This window comes from Colius striatus, chromosome 8 (genome assembly GCF_028858725.1).
Source record: "Colius striatus isolate bColStr4 chromosome 8, bColStr4.1.hap1, whole genome shotgun sequence".
NCBI classification, from domain to species: domain Eukaryota; kingdom Metazoa; phylum Chordata; class Aves; order Coliiformes; family Coliidae; genus Colius; species Colius striatus.
In genome coordinates, this window is record NC_084766.1 from 8044101 (window position 1) to 8062288 (window position 18188).

The 18188-nt window shown below is 40.3% G+C and overlaps 1 protein-coding gene across 1 annotated transcript in view; it reads left to right on the forward strand.

The window, feature by feature from the left end:
• CHAT (choline O-acetyltransferase) overlaps positions 1 to 12822 on the forward strand; it is a 33918-nt gene extending 21096 nt beyond the window's left edge. Inside the window, exons 9-15 of the mRNA XM_062001498.1 lie at positions 384 to 484; positions 685 to 813; positions 1924 to 2046; positions 3498 to 3639; positions 6771 to 6833; positions 10734 to 10871; positions 12516 to 12822. Of these exons, the coding sequence (XP_061857482.1) occupies positions 384 to 484; positions 685 to 813; positions 1924 to 2046; positions 3498 to 3639; positions 6771 to 6833; positions 10734 to 10871; positions 12516 to 12785 (966 nt within the window). The 3' untranslated portion in view covers positions 12786 to 12822. The remainder of the gene's footprint in view (positions 1 to 383; positions 485 to 684; positions 814 to 1923; positions 2047 to 3497; positions 3640 to 6770; positions 6834 to 10733; positions 10872 to 12515) is intronic.
• The last annotated feature ends 5366 nt before the right edge of the window (positions 12823 to 18188 follow it).

The window sequence follows — 18188 nt, forward strand, 5'->3', positions numbered from 1 at the left end:
TCCCAGATACAGAAGTTGCATTACGCCCAGCTGGAAGGAGAACCCTGGCCTGTCTTTCCAATGACAGGTTTTCTCTACCATAAAGCACATGCTAAATCCAATTTCCAGACTCCAATGGGAAATACTAAAATTTACATTATCACAGGACTTGGTCCAAATTAGCACCATGAAAGAGATCCAATGCAATGCCATTCACAGGACAAGGAAGTCTCTCATGATAAATCTACAAGTGACTGCTGATCTGTAAGTCAAGAAAGTTCCTGATGTGAGTAAAAAGAAAACCACAGGAGAATAACCTCTTTTCTTAGGTGCCATCATAGGTAACTTACCCAGAAGATGATTTATTAGCTATATATCTTTCACTTGTTCTATTCCTTGCTTAGCTTGTGGTAGGAAGAGATGGAGTCTGTGGTACCGTGTGCGAACATTCCCCTTTTGATGGCATCGTACTGGTGCAGTGCACTGAACACTTGCTCAAGCACATGTGAGTTGCCTTTCAGTACAACTATTGTACCCACTTTGGCCCCCAGGAAGTCTCTGCCAGGGGAAAATTGTCCCTGGTGCACAGAGATACTAAGAGCCATACAACTGTTGGAAACCAGTCATTTACCTGTTAAAAAAGCAGTGTTTAACAAACAAGATTATTCCTGTGACCTTAATGACTTTTCTCTCACATACTAACAGGAAAGAAAGCTCCAAAAAATTAGTCCGAGCAGATTCAGTGAGCGAGCTTCCCGCTCCACGAAGACTAAGATGGAAATGTTCCCCTGAGATTCAGACACATTTGGCATCATCAGCAGAAAAACTCCAAAGGTAGAACAAATGCCTCCTTTTTCTCAACAATCGCTGTAAGCTGGGAACCACCCAGTACATTCAAACACATGAGTTTTCTCCTAGAGGGCTCGCTCCCCTCCTGCTCCTTCTTGTCTTCCCAAGCTGGGCATACCTAGCATCTCTTTGGAGGATGGCACCCTTATAGGCTGGGACAACTTCAGTGCATTCAGGAATTGCATTACCATTGTTTTCTTTCCATGTAAATATTAGGAAAGCTAAAGTTCACTGGAAAAACAGTTGGTCCTATTTGCACAGCATGCAAACAGTGCAGGTCCTCAGGTTTTGTGGCTGAATTTAATGGGTTTGACCTGAACAAAGCCAAAGCAATGAGGATACATAATGGGATGGTAGAATGCAACTGGTTTGAATAAACAATTTGAATTCAGGAACATAATTTGTTTACATCTTTGTTGCTCCTATGAAAGTTCATTCTCTTATCTGTGCTTCCAGACTGTAAAAGATGTGAATGATCTTGGGAGGGCGGATGTATGGCAATAAATTGGGGTTTTTTTCCAAATTATTTGATCTCAACATCAGGTCCATGATTTCTCAGTAGAGAATTAACACAGTCTCCATCATCAGCTGTAAGTATGTCCAGTGTGGTTGCCTCAGATGAGACCTCAGAGCGGTCACGAGAGTATGAAAACATTCAGGATGCAGTCATTCCTTTTTGTTATTAAATAAAAGTAGTAGTCCTCTAAAACTTGTAGCCTTCCTCAGGTTTTAAATTCACTCATTTCTCACTGAAATTTGTTGAGTATAAATTTGTTGAGGCCCTGCCTTAGGCTGCAGAAGTGGAAACACTATGGGTCTTTTTAAAAAGGTGTTTTATTCAAATGAACAGGATGACTTGAGGGCCACAGCTCATATTAAGGCTGCAGATAACAAGCCCAGTCTAGAACTTGTATGAATAGAAGTAACTGACTAGGAACAAGCTACCAAAGACAAGGAAATGTCTGCAGAACAGGAGCCCATTTGCCTCTAAGTGGGTGCAGGAAGGAAATGATCTCTGGGTTTTATTTACTAATGAAGGGGTAACATGAGATTCTTGCATCTCCCTCACAGTAACTGCCTCTGCTTGTTTTCCAGGATAGTAAAAAATCTGGACTTTATCGCCTACAAGTTTGAGAACTATGGAAAGGAATATATTAAGAAACAAAAGATTAGCCCAGATGCCTACATTCAAGTAGCGCTTCAGCTGGCATTTTACAGGTAAGGTTAATTCAAATCCTAGAACAAGGTAGCAAAAGAGGAGAATCACAATTTGGGTTTTATAGAAAGGGGATATTTTTTTCCTCAGCACCCAAACAAATGCCTCCTGCATGGACAGGAGTTATCTTGCATCATGACTGTAGGTCAGACAAGATAGAAATTGCCACTTGTCTCTGAGACACAGAACTCCACTTCCTTTCTCTCTCCTGGCTCTACCATCCCATCACCACATCCCACATACACCACTCCCGGTCAGTATCCTCTCCACAGCCATCCCTGCGCCTGGCACAGAGAAAAGGGTGAGTGATGTGGCAGGCCACCCTGCTACCCCAGCAGCAGAAGCAGCTAGGAAATCCAAATCCCTGGGACAGAAACATTCCTTTGCCACTGTGGGTAGCGTGGGAAGAGCTGTGGCAGTAACCCACAGCTCAACACCCGTGTAGCCCTTGCACCACAGAGCAAAAAGCATTCACAGGGAAAACTACTACAGCAGCATATCAGATCAGAGTTCCTACACAGGACAGTAACTGCTGCTGCTTCCTTCTTCACAGGCATCCCAAGATTTGATAACAGCCTCTCATTTTGATGATATAATCAAAGTTAAAAGCTCCTTTCTGTGATGTCAGAACAGTTAATGCTCCAGGCTAGAGATCAGTTGCGTGGTTTGCTGCAGAACAGCCTATTACACAAATAGTTCTTTATCATGTCAAATTAAATCCTGAAGTGGTCTTTGCCTGGTCAAAACCAGAGATGCCTAACACATTTTGCATACCCTGTTAACATCTGTTAAACATCCATTTTGCATATTCCATTATCAGACTCCCAACAATGACCTGGTCCAAGATTTTCATCTGGATCCTCACCATGACATAAATCCCACATATGCAACAAAAACCTTAGGGGACAGTTATGTTCTGAGACCCCTGCTTTGACTGGAAGGTACAGTAGGTCTCCTGAAGTGAGGAACGGTAGCTACATACCCAGACACAAATGAAACAACAGTCTTCACGTTCTGTTCTGTTTGCTGTGTGGCTTTTCATTCCAGTGCACAGTTTGACTTAGCTCTTTTTTCCCCTTCCAGTTTTCTATTTTTCATTCACACACAGAGTGCATTTTTTCTTGTTTTAAATAAAACATATTTCAAGCCCACAAGTAAATGATTAATTACACAATTATTTTATGATGCAGTGCAAATAAAACATTCCTTGAGATCTTTCAGTACATTTTAGTTTTACTAGCCTTGTTTTTACACCACGAGTCATTTTTTACTGGCAATGCATAACTAGAATGTATACTAGCATAGTATATTTCATCAACATTAAGATGAATACTATGCAAAAATAAATTTGTGTCTGTGAAAATAAAACATATCAAGCCTGTATTTCTTTTAGTCTTCATGACTCTTTGAAAATAATTACTCTTTGTTTGTCTTTCTTGCTTCATTCTCTCAGATGCCACAGGAGACTAGTCCCTACCTACGAAAGTGCTTCCATACGCCGATTTGATGAGGGCAGAGTCGACAATATTAGGTCTGCTACCTCGGAAGCATTTGCTTTTGTAAAAGCAATGACTGATGACAAGACAGCTCTGTCGGTATGTTGGTCTGGCTCCTTTTGCCTTCTAAGCAAATAATGCATGCATGATCCCCAGAGTCTCACTTTTTAACTGTTAACCAAGAACATAAAGGCACAGGACAGGGCAGCAAGGCTTAATGGATTTTGCATTTTGTGCAAAGCAAACATTAAACTAAATAGAAATATTTCCTTACTTTTAATTAAGCATTCAAAAGATTCAGAAGTGCCTAAACATGACATTATAAGAAACAACACATCGGATTTTAGACTTAGTACTGTCTTCTGAGTGATTTATCATCACATCCAAATTGAGCTCCCTGGAGACATCTCGGCTGAACATGCAAAGTTCTGGATCATTACACCGCCACTCCAGGGGAACTGCCTGGCGGGTCCCCTGCAGTAGATAGCTCTGCTGCAGATTGCAACGTGTACAGTGATACAATTCACATGCTTTGATTTCTGGATAAGGTGGATATGTTCTGGCTGATCTTTTTGGTTTTAAAGGTACATTTTTAGCAAAGTAAGTTAGTCCTATAGGATCCTCAAGGGGGCTGAACTTTTGTAATGAAAAAACTTCATCAAGCTAACAAAACAAGTCTCCAAACTGTCCTGACATCATCCTGCAAAAAGAACAATTAAATTGCCTTTCTTTGAGGCACAACATCTGTTTGCCAGAAGCACGGAAACTGTACATAGTAGACAGGGATGCAAAGAGGTACTGCTGAGAGAGCCGAGACTATAGCTGCACAAACAGCTTTGTGCACTGTCCTGCCCGCCATTCCCTGAGAGCCTCCCTCAATATCTATCTGTGTGCCACTTCCACTGACTGCACTTCGCTGCTGTACAGGGAATTTCCAGGTGGCTGTTTAGATGCAAAATGCTGCCACAGTATAGATTTTGCACAGTAAGCTGAGTCCAGTGGCAACAGCCCACATGGCTGTTCTTTACAATCTAGCACAGCATTGCTAACAGTCCTGCTGGGCTGTAGATTAAGTGTAAATTAAGGAACTATTGTAAACGAAGCACTAATGTCCCAGAGGATCAGGAATATTTGCCCAGAGAACTGCTCTGTTCCAACACTGCTTCCTCAGTCTCCTTAAGGTTACCAAGCCCAGAATTTAGCTCATGGTGAACAAGACTTAAATAAGTTCCATATTAAAATGACAACTCAAAGAAAACCTGAAGTAATTCCCTATGCTGAGTGGGTATTTCAAAGCAGATTATGACCATACTATTGCACACAATAGTGACTGCCATACGGTGGACAAGAAGAAGCTATTGTTATTTGCTATCAGTATCCTGTCTGACAATGAGGATTTTAGTCGTATTTTGCTAGAAGATGCTGTCAATCTGTGCACACCTTCCCCTTGACACTTGGGCTTTCAGCATACCTCCAATCCCAACACACTCTGCTGCAGGCTGACTGTGCTCCCAGGAGGACCCCCCCCCACACTCCCAGAAACTGTTTTGCCAGATCCTTCTTGTTCCCTCCAACAATCTCTTTCTATCTGCCTTATCCCACCACTTCCTGACTTCTGCAGTGCTTCCACAGCTTCAGAATTTCTCACAATTTTACCACCAAATCTGAGATTATGCCCATCTTTCACAACATTCTAAACTCTGCCACTTCACACAAGCAAGAACAGCATGTAGGTTTAAAGTGAGCTCAGTCTCAAGCTCCAAATCTCTACAGTGCATGCCTTCACAGTACTGAAGAGAGAGACCATTCACCCTAAACAACCTGCACTCATAATATTAACCAATCCACTGATAGTCTTCCTGGCTTTTTGTCCAATGAGAGATACAAAGGACATTTAAACTGACCAGTGATTGTTCCTTCCCACAAACTTTTAGAAATCTTTGTTTGATGTGAACATCTTTATCTTTCAGTTCAAAACTATATCTATTATTATCAAAGAATCATTAGAAATAAAAGTCACTTAACACAACCCTATTCTAAGGTGATCTCTTTAGACCTACAGATTGCCTCTGGATGTAAAAGGGTTAATCCTATTTTTCAGAGACGCATCACCTGGTTTAAGTAGCCTTGAACTCCCCAAAATATTTTTTGTTAATAGCCATTAATCCAAATCAAATTTAAAACAATTTTCTACCTGATGCTAATGAAAATTATCTTCAAACGATAGCTTGAACAGTCACCAAAGATTGATTGAGTGAGACTGATTCCCTAAGCAAGAGAAATATCTCACGCTTTTGACACTTGCTGTTAAAGAAGCAGCAACTGACACTCCAGAGATTGCTTGAATAGCTGTAAATTAATCAGATTTAAAGACTGCATTTGGTAATTTAATCTGTATAAGGGACCTCAGGCCTAGTTCTAGCCCTGTGAAAAAATATCAGATGTTGTACTTTGAAGGTCCCTGATGGTGGCCTTATATTGCTTCTAAAATGAATTATTTGTTCAAAATATCATTCATTGTCCATAGGAGCTTAAGCTTCCCTGTTTATCTGGAGACCCAGTCATTTCTGGCTCCTTCAGGGTCTTCCAAAGTTGCGGTGTCGGACTTGATGTATAGCAGGGCAGCACTTCTTAGGATCGTTCCCTTAATATAAAAGGCTGCCATTTGACAGGAGTCAAAATTTACTAGCTTGTTATCTGAGATGTGAGGCATTTGTGGAAGGTAGAGCAGCCTTGGAAAATTCTAGATGCCCTTTCATACAGGGGAGTAATTTTTTTACTGGCTAGTAAAATATCAGTAATGGCTTTCATTAATATCACTGTCATAGTCTAGATAAACCATTCTGGAGAAGATATATTGCCTGGTTATTTTGAAAACATTGGATTAAACTAGGCAATTATTTTTGCTACTTCAAATAGAGAGATTCAATCAGTAATAATTTACTCCCTCAAAATCCACGGAAGGAATTCACAGAAGGAGCAACAAGTCTTTCCTTGACTTCAAACAAACCAACATCAATAAACCTGTTGAACTTTTACACAATCAGGCACTAGATGCTGATCAGGACATTGGATACCTATAGCTTTCCATTTATAAAGAGTACTTACACCTGAGCCAGGAGCAAGGGACATTTTCTAGTGCTTGCTGTTTGGCTGCTGGCTAATTGATGGAAGATGCTATTTCTTTGAGAGTTAATTCAATAATACCTATCTTTTGATTCCCTCAACAGGATTCTGAGAAGATGCAGAGATTTAAGGATGCAATTGCAGCTCAGACTAATTACACTATTCTGGTAAGTAGAACACTGCTTTGTCTGAATAGGACTAGTTACTTTTTTCTCAAGAAAAATATGAGGATACAGTCATTACCTATTTAAACACTGAAAAATGTAAACATCTCTAAATAGGAAAGTACCTGCTATGTCATACTTCTGAACATTTCTAATGTCTCAAACACCCTCCAAATAGCTATGTTCAACTAACCTCACCTTAAACAATACTTCCTGGAAAGCAAGAAAACAGAATTAGACATCCACAGCAAGATCATCAGTCTTGGGCATTAGCTTATGTAGAACTTTCATGGAACATGACATTCTCTATTCAACATGTTCACAGGGAACGTGCATCTGTGAAATACTTACGACTTGTATCAGTGTCATAACTCAGAGTCCAGACACAAACTGGGACTCCACTAGGCTTGGTGGTGTACAAATCAACAATTCAAAATGAAGGGATTTTTTCATAAATATTTCAGGATTTGCAAGGGAGAACAGTGGCCAGATGAAATCAGCCCTTATTCTGCATGGCCTGTGATCAACATGAAATGTTACCCATGAAGATAGCCAATAAAAGTGACAATGGTGTATTCTAATGGACTATGGCAAGTGGGCAGCAGAGAGCCTTATCAGAATGAGAAATAAGCAGTGTGTAAAAGTAACCAACGTGTTGTGTAACATGGATGAGAAATAAAATTCCAACTGCAAAATCCAGACCTCCCACTTAGACCCATAAACTAACGTTACAGATAAGCTCAAGACTGCTGCAACACATTGGGAACATTCCCCTCCCCCCCACCCCCCTCACAACTATTTAAGCATTTTCTTCTGTTTTTCGGCCCTAGAGGAGAGCAGTCCCTACCTGGGATCTAATCCTCAGATGGACTGATGTTCTGAAAAGTGTATTCTGGTATTCCAAAATGCCATATCTAATAAAGATTATTAATACTGGGGGAATGATTATAGTAAGTATTCCTTTAAAGACCTGAATGCAGCGTGTAAAAGGAAGAGAGGCCTTCCAGTGAATAAATCAATTTAGTTTCAAATGCAACTAATTCTCTGTTGATTAAAAATGAGACAATTCAGTCTAGGTAATGCTCTATGTCCCACTGTGCCAAGACAAAGCACAGACTTACTCTACATACAACTTAGTCAAACCATTCATCAAATGAATAAATGTCAATAACCAACTATATTAAGTGAATTTGCTACTTGTGGTTTTTCCTCACACCATTGCCTAACAAACCACATTGTTGCTTACTGTTTAGATATTCTTAATATTCAAAAATTCATTCACTTTCCAGAGGTGGTTTCAAAGGTATACTCAGAGCAGTGGAGAGGTGAAGTGTTGCTTTCAGGCAAGATTTGTCCTTAAGACTGTGAAACAAAAGGAGCAAGGAAGAAAAACAGTTTTTGAGGCCTTGAGCTTGAAGCTGAGATTCCATATTTATCTCTAAAGCAGAGGCCAGTCTGACCTCAGGGCAACTGTCTCACCTGAACTATCTCAGAGTAAACTCAAAATGAACACAACATACAGTAGCTTTGCTAGGTCACAACCAATGGAATTCCTGAACAACATCTCTTAAATAAAAAAATACCATTTCCTTAAAATCCTCAGTCATTTAGGTTCCAGAAACTGCCATAAATGTCAGCCTTCAGTGCAGCTCATGGGAAAATATTAAAATCACCATTAGAAAATGGTTTATCATTAAATTTGAAAAAAGGTCTCCAGGTATTTCTACTCACCAAGCTCCTCTTTCTTTCTCAGAATAGCGGAATGTAATGGTTGTGCCTTTAAACTATAGGCAAGACTTATATGGTCTAAATTGTGTGTAACAGACTGAAATGTAACAGCTTCTAAGAAAAACAAAAAAACCCTACTTCACAAAACAAAAGGCAATTTAATGCTTTTATTTCCCCTTGCTAGGGCTTACTAGTAGCATTGGTATCTTAAATGTGGAGCTCTAAAATTCAATTTAGCACAGTTTTTTCCTATGCGTTGACGCACAGTTTATTTCGTTAGCTTGTCTCGGCCTCTCTTCAGACATGACATTGATCTATGTTGCAAAAATGTCATTGCTAACAGCCTTATAAATCTTATGTGATAGCAAAATATTTCCTTTGATTATCAAGTCAGTTTCCCTCTGTGGAAAAAAACAACATAAACACTGCCCTGATGCATGCTACTTTTTTGCAAGCATCCTTGCGCTGTCTGGGCTGATGAACAAATAGCCCCTTTACCAATGGGTGCCCACTCCTTAATAAGCCAAACAAGATTACGCACTTCCAGCCCCCTGCTTCAGGCACTTAGTAGTAGTTAAAATGATTCTCATCTTAAGAGGAAAGTCAAATCTGCTTTTTTTTTTCATTCTCCCCGTAAGAGGAAAACCAAGCCTGTGCTCTTGTTTAAATCCTGCCTTCCCTCAGGCTGCTTGTTTCCCTCATTACAAGGAGCCTGTGCCATAGGGGTGGGTACCAGTTCTGCTCTCAGTGTGCTACAGTGTCCCTTGTTCAGCGTTCCCTTCCTACATGACTTCAGCCTGTTACTGGGCATGAGCTACAGCTCAGTCCTTATCATCAATGTTCTCACTGACTCTAATAAACCTAGACTGAGGAATTTGAAATGCATATTTTAATCTGAGGGAATTCCTGACGAACTGGACACAAATTTTGATTTGGTTTCTTAAAGAAACAAAACTCTGTGACTGTCCTGTCTGCTCATCTCCCACTCCTGACTTTTGATGATGTTAACCATCTTGGCTCACATTTGCCAGCAGGGCAAAGATCTTAAAGCTAATAAATTCCTTAAATCCTTAAATAGCATTAGGGAGCTGGATAGAGCAGACAGACTCAAACGTAGCAAGCTCATGGCAGAAAGACTTAGTGCATGCTCAACAGTAGCTCTTTTGAGCTCTGAACCTTCAGCCACATGTTGCTGATTGCCTCACCTGTAACGATGAGACAGGAGAGGAAACTGAGGATGTTCAGGAGCAGGGTTTGGTGGCAAGCATGGCTGGTTCTGTGCCAAAGATGGTAGTGAGCAGAGACACTGGCAAGCAGGATGGCAAGCAGACAGCTCTAGGTCTTCTGCTTGTCAAGCACATTATTCTCCTTTGTTAAACCCTGTCAATTTGATTCTAGGCTCATGGCACCTGGATTACGGTACCATCCAACTCTGCTGCCCTACACTTATTGTTTTCAATTGCCTTATTAGAGTGAGGGCTAAAGTAACAGCTGCCCCTAAGGTAATCCACCTCTGCAATGAAGCAAGCACAGGGAGTTGGGGGGAAAATTAGGGTGGATATCTAAGCAGAAAATTAAGAGGGCAGCTGTGTGTCCCTAACCCCAGTCTTCTCAAATGTGGGGGTATTCTAGTAGATCTGTGAAAGACCACTAGCAAATCTGTTACTTCGTGATCACTGTTAAATCTGTTGCAGACATCTACCAGACCTTTGGACCTAAATTCTATAGAATGACACATGCTTTACCTGCCAAAATGAGATGTAGGCAGCAAGGCAATGAAGTATTTTTTCCCATTTGGAAGTGCTTTGGAGCCTCCTGTCTTGACATATAGTCCAAGTGGCATGCAGGAAATTCCAAAACACACTTAGAGATTTCTGGTGCCCCATATGCTCCCCTTGGGAGCTCTGAGAGATGGGGAACATCCAGGTCACCAGATAACATCAGGACACAATATATCTCAAGACCATCTTCTTCCCAAGTGTTACATCTTCAGAACAACATGTGAATTTCTAGTTACTGATCAGCAAAGTTTATACTCAGAGTCTAATATCTAAACATTACATGCATTACATCACTCAAACTCAGTTCATCAACTCAGACCAAAAAACAAGGCAGTAAGAGCCCAGAAAATGTTTCCATATTCAGTTAAATGCTGGTGTCTTATGTTCTACACAGGCTATTACTGGAATGGCAATAGACAATCACCTGCTAGGGCTGAGAGAGGTGGCACGGGAACACTTCAAGGAACTGCCAGAGATATTTACAGATGAGACATATTTGACAAGCAATCGATTCATCCTCTCAACCAGTCAGGTGAGTTTCTCCTGTTTACAGGTCTTGCTAAGTAGAGGCTAATTCATTTGTGTTCTGACAGACCTTGTAGCTCACAATGAGAACTACGTTAAAAAACAAAATAAGTTTTTAAGAACTCCAGACTAGTACCATTAAGGATCATCAAGAAGTCTGCAAAAATGTCCAGACTTTTAATCCAATTTTGGTTCCTTCTGAAAAATCATCACAGTAAATACCAACTGAGGTTGCAACATCCCAAAGCTCTTCCCAGAGATTCTGGAAATGCACACAAACTCAGTAAAATTCACAGGAGGGCTCAGTGTTCTCTCACTTTCCAAACTACATTATCTTCCTTTTCCCTTTCTTCCCGTCCTTCCCCTAAGGCGACAGGCCTAGTGGGAATTCTTTACTGCAGTGACAGTATAACCACAAGCCAGGCAAGCTGCCACTCTGAGAAACAAATGCCAAGGGCCATGAGGAACTTTTAAAAGTAGCTATGTTTGAAATCTCAGAGCACTTTCAGTTATTCAGTGTAAGACTGCAACCTGTGCAAGTATCTTGGATTCACATTTTACACATGTATAGATTTACAGTTATTTGTAATTATACTAAGGTACTCTAAGAGTCCTACATTAAATGTTCTGAATAAGGAAATATCTTTATAGCATACAGCCTGAAAATTAAATGTTTCATTGCATGTAGTAGCAGTCTTAATGAAAGAAGACATCTACGTAGGAATTAATTTGCTGAAACATTAACCCAACAGCACAGATTGGAACTATGCAACAGGAGAGACTTATAATATCATGCTACAGCGTAAAACCTTAATAAGTAATTTGATCTTGTCATAATGTTTGCAGGCTTTTAGACATGAGTGAATGCAACCAACATACCACTACATAAATTCTCCAAGAAACTATCCATGAGTAAAGAGTGCTTCTGAATAGCTTTATGGCCTTCGGCTGTTGCACAGCAAATTTATCTGACAATTCTATGGCTCTATTAGCAGGACTAATGGCTTGTTCTACCCCATTAAAAAGCCAAATGCTATTTGTGAAGGCTCATGTACACAAAGTCTGAAACATATAGATTCCTAACACATCTTTTGTTTTCTGCAGTAGAGTTTCACTCCTGTATTATGCCACAGTTAAACTGAGGTGTAAGAGAACTATAGAACCTAGATGCATTAAAATATGATTTTATATGACATCACAATTAAAAATTTTTATTAGAAACAGGCAATACTACAATTGATTACAGTCTTCACACTACAAGTTTAACATAACCTTAAGAAATTAAAAGCCCTAGAGAAATTTTATCTATGAGAATTACATACAGCCTATGAAAATCCCTATGTATTGGTTAGAAAGCTTATAGCTGTTAAAGGTCTATATCGAGTGAGCAAAGAAATGCGTTATACCCACTTCGATTTATACCATTTTCAAACGGTGAAAAACAAACAGAGCAACCAAATTCTATACTGAGATCAGGTCTTACATTCCAAGCATCCTATCCAGGTCCAGACTTCTGAAGGAAGTGATATTCTACAAGAGGGATTCACCACATTTCCAGTATTTGTGGGTTTTTTTCCCCTCAGTCCTTACCAGATGATTTCAGGTGCCCTGATTAATCAGAGATCACTCTTTACCTTCTCCCTGTAACCAGGTTCCAACTACTACAGAAATGTTCTGCTGCTATGGGCCTGTGGTGCCCAACGGTTACGGGGCTTGTTATAACCCTCAGCCAGAGCATATATTATTCTGCATCTCAAGCTTTAAAGACTGTAAAGAAACCTCCTCAGACATGTTTGCAAAAGCTGTGGAAGAAAGTCTCCTTGCAATAAGAGATCTGTGCAACAAATGCAATTCTACTACGGTAAAGCCACTTGCTAAACAAGAAGCAGCCACACAGCTGCAGAGTGACCGCAAACTCTAAGGAGGTTGTGGGAATTATTCTCCTGAATCCAGCTGGTGAAGAAGCAATGACATAGTTGTTCAAAGCCAAGATAGTACTAGTAATAAATTAGTATAGAAGCAAAATATCACTTGTTTTACATTGTTGCCAACATCTAAAACTCTGTACCTACTAAATCTGCCATTTCTTGCTTGAGAGTCAGCAAAAAAACTTTGGGCCCACTGGCTGAAATAAAGGAGGAAGTAACACAGATATGCGTTTTACTACCAATTCCAAACATAATTAATTTATGCCATTTTGAGGAGTTGGACTAGATGATCTCTAAAGGTCCCTTCCAACCCTACCATTCTATGATTATATGATTTTACCACCTAAAACAACTGAGTTTGTATGTGATGTAAATGAAATACTGAGGCATACAGAATTAATACTTGATAATTAGTATTCCCTGGAAGTAGTTCTAAAATGTTCACATATCAATTTATATGTAAAACAGAGAGAAAGAAAGAAATTTCCCCTATTGGGAATGTTGAGAGTAATATTGTAAATAATAGGCTGATGCCTAAGCCTTGAAAATTTGCATGAGGAGTATTTAATACCACCATGCTATTGACTACATAAGAAAGACAGATTATTTTTAAGAGTGGCCACTGTGTATTTTCCACAAACAGAGTTTAGGAAGATTAGACCAATGTTTGCATGTTTCCTCAATTAAAAAAATGCTGCAAAAATAATCTGGCCTTTATTCTGGTTGCACTGGCCTCAAGCGCAGTCCTGTTCTGAAAGCAGTATATTGGAGAGAAGATCCATCGCAGAGAACTTGAGAATTTTGTCTGTAATCAATTGATTTCATTATTTCTCTCTATCAGTGAGCAAAATCCAGTCTGAGAAAGAGACAAAACACAAAGCACAAGTGCAATTCAGTCCTACTTAAGACCCTTTTTGTTTGCACAGGAATTAATTTGGTAGTTGTGAGTAGCAGGACAGTGTATGCAACCACACAAAATCAAACAGCAATAAATAACTAGAATGAAGAAGCAAGCATGCAGTATAAGAAAGTCTGCAAGCGAGAGCTGGAAATGCCAGTTTAAGAATAGTGGTACTCATAGCAGCTTTGCATCATCCCACTTGGGAGGGATTTATAGTTTTTATTACTAGATGTAGGGTATCATATTCTGCAAGATACAGCAAATTCAATCAGGAAAATAATACAGTATCTGGTAATTCCCATATTGCACGAGTGTTACCCTTACGATTTTCCTGTTATCTCTTTCATTCCCTATAAATCCAAGGACTGATATTTTCAGTCACTTTCTCTCAAGCTGAAAGATGTTGTCTTGCTTAGGCTGTTCGGTCAATATTATCAGAATTATAGCTTACTCACTGACTAAAGATACTTACTTCCTAACTCCAGCCCAGATCCTTTGCTAGGCAAGCTGGAGAACATTTGGCAGCCTGCCCAGGCACCCCTTCCTCACCAGCAATTTTTTTTTTAAGTTAACACATTCATTTAAGAATCTGTGTTTCATTACTCCATCAGCTGTGGTTCAAACCAAAGATGAGATCTATTTTTAGATTATATATTTAATGCTATGGCATAAAATCTTCCCCAAAGTGAAAATGTGAAAATAAATAAATACATTTTAATCAGGGAAATTGTTAGTTGAACCAAATATTCACTCAGCAACTCATAATATGACTTCAAATTGTTCCTATACTATAATTATGAAAACTATTCTGAAACATTCCCAGTCATTTTGCATTGTTCTGTCTCATTTCACTACAAAGGCACTTTGCATTTTAAAATATAAACATAGAATTACAAACTCAAGACAGTTTAAAATTATAATCACTTTTTAAGTGTATAAAAATGCCGTGAATAGTTATTTGATTATTTATGAATTTGCTTCTAACATAGTACATGATTTTCTTTTGTATTCCTATTTCCATAGGGATTGATATTTATTTGCAAGTATTACCTGTGTTTTTGCTTTTTTGCCTGGAATTTTAACAGGAGCTCAGATACAATATTCAACACACAGACACTGAGAATTCAGGCAGAAACTACAATCCCACCTGACATTTTATAGCAACTGAACATTAATAGCCTCTTACTTGTCTCCAGCTGCCATCACAGGTGGTTTCGATTCTCCAGCACTAAATGTGGAAATGCCAACACCATATTTTCACTTGATGAAGAAACCAGTGACCACCCCTACCTCTTATCTATTGAGCTAACCATTCCATACTTGTATCACACTTCTCTGGTTTTAGTGTTCAGCCTGAATACCCAAAACAAGCAGCTTCAATGAACTCAGTCCTTCCAGAGGTAGACACTTGCATGCTTGACCTTAGCCATTACTCACACTAAAAGTAGTATCTCCAAAGTATATGACCTTGTTCAAGAAACTCCAGGCACAGTTCATGTCTGTTTAAACTGGAAGGTCCTGAGATGGACAAAACTCACAACACAGGGTATTACAAGCTTCTCAGTTTGACAGCAGAAGTTTCGTAAGTGCTTCCTCTCAGTTAACAGAATGCCCTACACCTATGTGGTATGATCCCATGCTGCAGCTGTTATCGATTAAGGATTTCATGAAACAAGTAGTTTTCTTTGGCTCTTATCTATGTTATACAAAGTTCTTTTCTGAAATTTAAAAATACAGTCTGTGCACGTGCACTTTGGGGGAATCAAATGTAAAGCTTTAATTTTTTTCCCCAACCATTAGACTGACTGTTCACTATAAAAATTAAGAAAATTGTGATCGACAACTAAGAGTAATTACACTAATGTAACAAGTGGCAATGATTTCATGAGACCTCTGGATGGGACCCAGAACCCACAAACCTCTTGCAAAAGAATTCAAAGGAGGGAATTGTTTCACTCTCCCCATTAGCGTACACACACATACACACACACACACATATGCAGTACTGAGATATCAAATATTTTAAAAGCCAATTTTTGTGAACTTGTAAATTTACAGTGAACAAAAGAAACTTGACCCCAAAACAGTGGTGTTGGAAGGATGTAAGCACCTGCCCTCGCTCCGAGGGCTGCCAAAGCCCCTGTGCGGTCTGTAATTAAGCAGGACACAGCTGTAACAAAACAGGTGAACTTCAGGAGTTGCGCGAGAGATAAAAGATATTTTAGTGATATTTTATTTTTATAATATAGTATAGATTTATTATAAATGTAAACGCGTATTTATAGCGCATTTTGTTTTCGTTGCGTCTTGTGCTCTATGGAAATGTATTTATGTGTCTGTATTCATATACACACGACCCGAACCGCAGGCTGGTAACACCAACTCACCACAGCCCAACTCTGCGTGGCGCACCTCAAATAAACACTACTCAAGGAAAGACGGTCTCGCTTATCTCTGTGCCCGCCTCGCCACGCGCCGCTGGTCCCTGAGGGGAGGCGGGGCGGGGCGGTGCGCGGAACGGCTCCCAACGGCCGCGGCACGCGCCGGCCCTAGCGCGCGCTTCAGCGGACCGGGCCCTGAGAGAAAAAACATGGCGGGGCTGGCCCTGCCGGCTCGTTTTCCAGCGGTTTCGCTAAGTCCGGGCCCTAGGGAAGGGTCTCGGTGCTGTAGGGCCGACAGGCTGCGAAGGGAGGCTCCAGCAATTGCGGCCACTGCGTGGTAAAGGGGAGTCGATCCTTAAGCGTGCGTGGCAAAACACAAACGCTTCCACCTCTTTATGTTGGCCAGCACGTGTGCTTTTCTAACCACACAAACCTCATTAAAAACACTGTCCGAAATATAAATGAAAGACAAAACTGTTTGAGCTTCACTTTAGCTAAAAATCAAAATACTTGGGAGTACAAAACAGCTTTTGTTGCTTACAGCCCAACTCTTCCCAGTGATGACCACACCGCGGGTGACAAGTATCCCATCCCTGGGGCCATACTTTGCAGGGAAGCAGAGCCTTCTCCCGCCTCTGGGATCCCTCAGGATCAGACCAGAGCCCTCTCCCATCTCTGGGATCACTCGGGGTAAGCCCAGAGCCCTTCCCCTATCTCTGGGACCCCTCAGGACCAGACCAGGCTGTGTGGCTGAGGGCATGGCTGCAGGCCAGGACATGGCCTCACTACCCATCTACCAGGCAAGCAATGCTTCAGGGTTCTATGGAGTTAGCTGGCACTTGAGGAGTTTACATACCTAAAGTTGCAGCGACATATCCTCCGCAGAAGAAAGTGTGGCTATTTTTTTATGATTCATTATGAATTAAGGATTACCATAGTCTACTTCTGTTTACTAGGAAATGAGCAACAGTTTTGCTCTGTTCAAACGCTTTCCAGCTACAAGAGGACATGTAATCAAAAATTTCTGCTTAGCAAAATTAAGATTGCAAGATAAATTGGACTGTGGGCATGTGAGCAAAAATATTCAAGTAAGCACAGTTTTATGATGATAAAGGCTTTAGGTGACACAGATGCATCCAAAAAAAGAGTAATATGAACTCAGTATCAGGCAAATCACTATTTGGTTGACACTGGAAACTTGAGAGTTAATACAATATATAGGCTACTGGCAACTCTTTCAAATTGTCTCACTGGAGCTGCTAGATCATTGCAATGTGTGGACCAAGACTTGACCAGGCCTCAACCTAGGGAAACTACTAAGGATCCTTTTTCAATTTAGAGACGTCATCTCTTTCACCCATTTTTATAAATGTGAATTAATTGTCAGAGGTTGCCACTAAAGCTTCCTAGAAAGCAGGGAAAGCTGTTTGATGAGGATGACAGCACGGCAGCAGAAGCTGAAAGCATGCTGCTTTATGAACCAGACTCCTTCCTCAGACATTTTCCGTAGTTTTTCAGTAAGCTGAATTAAAGTGCTGCAGACAGCTGTCACAGGTGGATGCAGTTAGGTGAAGTGTTTGAGATACACCGACCCTCACAAGTCACACAACTGCAGTGGAACAAGGACAGAGGAATCAGTACCTCGGCTGTCATAATGAGTGAGGTATGTTGGTCGGTATGCTGCCAACAACCTGGAAAGGTGAGACCCTGGATGTTTGACCATACTGGAGTCTGCTTTTGCCTTGTAATACAAGCCAATAGAATAAGAATATTTTTAAAATTAAACCCGTGGGGGGGTCAAGCAGAAGCATGTGGAATTGCAGTGTTGCTGGAATTGCATCATCAGCCAGTTCTCTTATTTGACCAGTTCTCATTAATTTACAGTTACTGTAAAAAAAAAAAACCAAACAAAAAGCACCTAATTCACTTAAACACATGTGTGGATCAAGAGAGGATTTTGTGTCTTCTGGTTTGATCCTCAACCTCACAAGATCTCAAATCTTTAACGTCCTGAGGAATTACTCTTTCAGCAGAAGCAAAATGAATTATGCATCAATGAACAACTGGGTTATCAAGGTTGTTCATTCAACCTTCCAGCTGTTCTATAGCAGCAT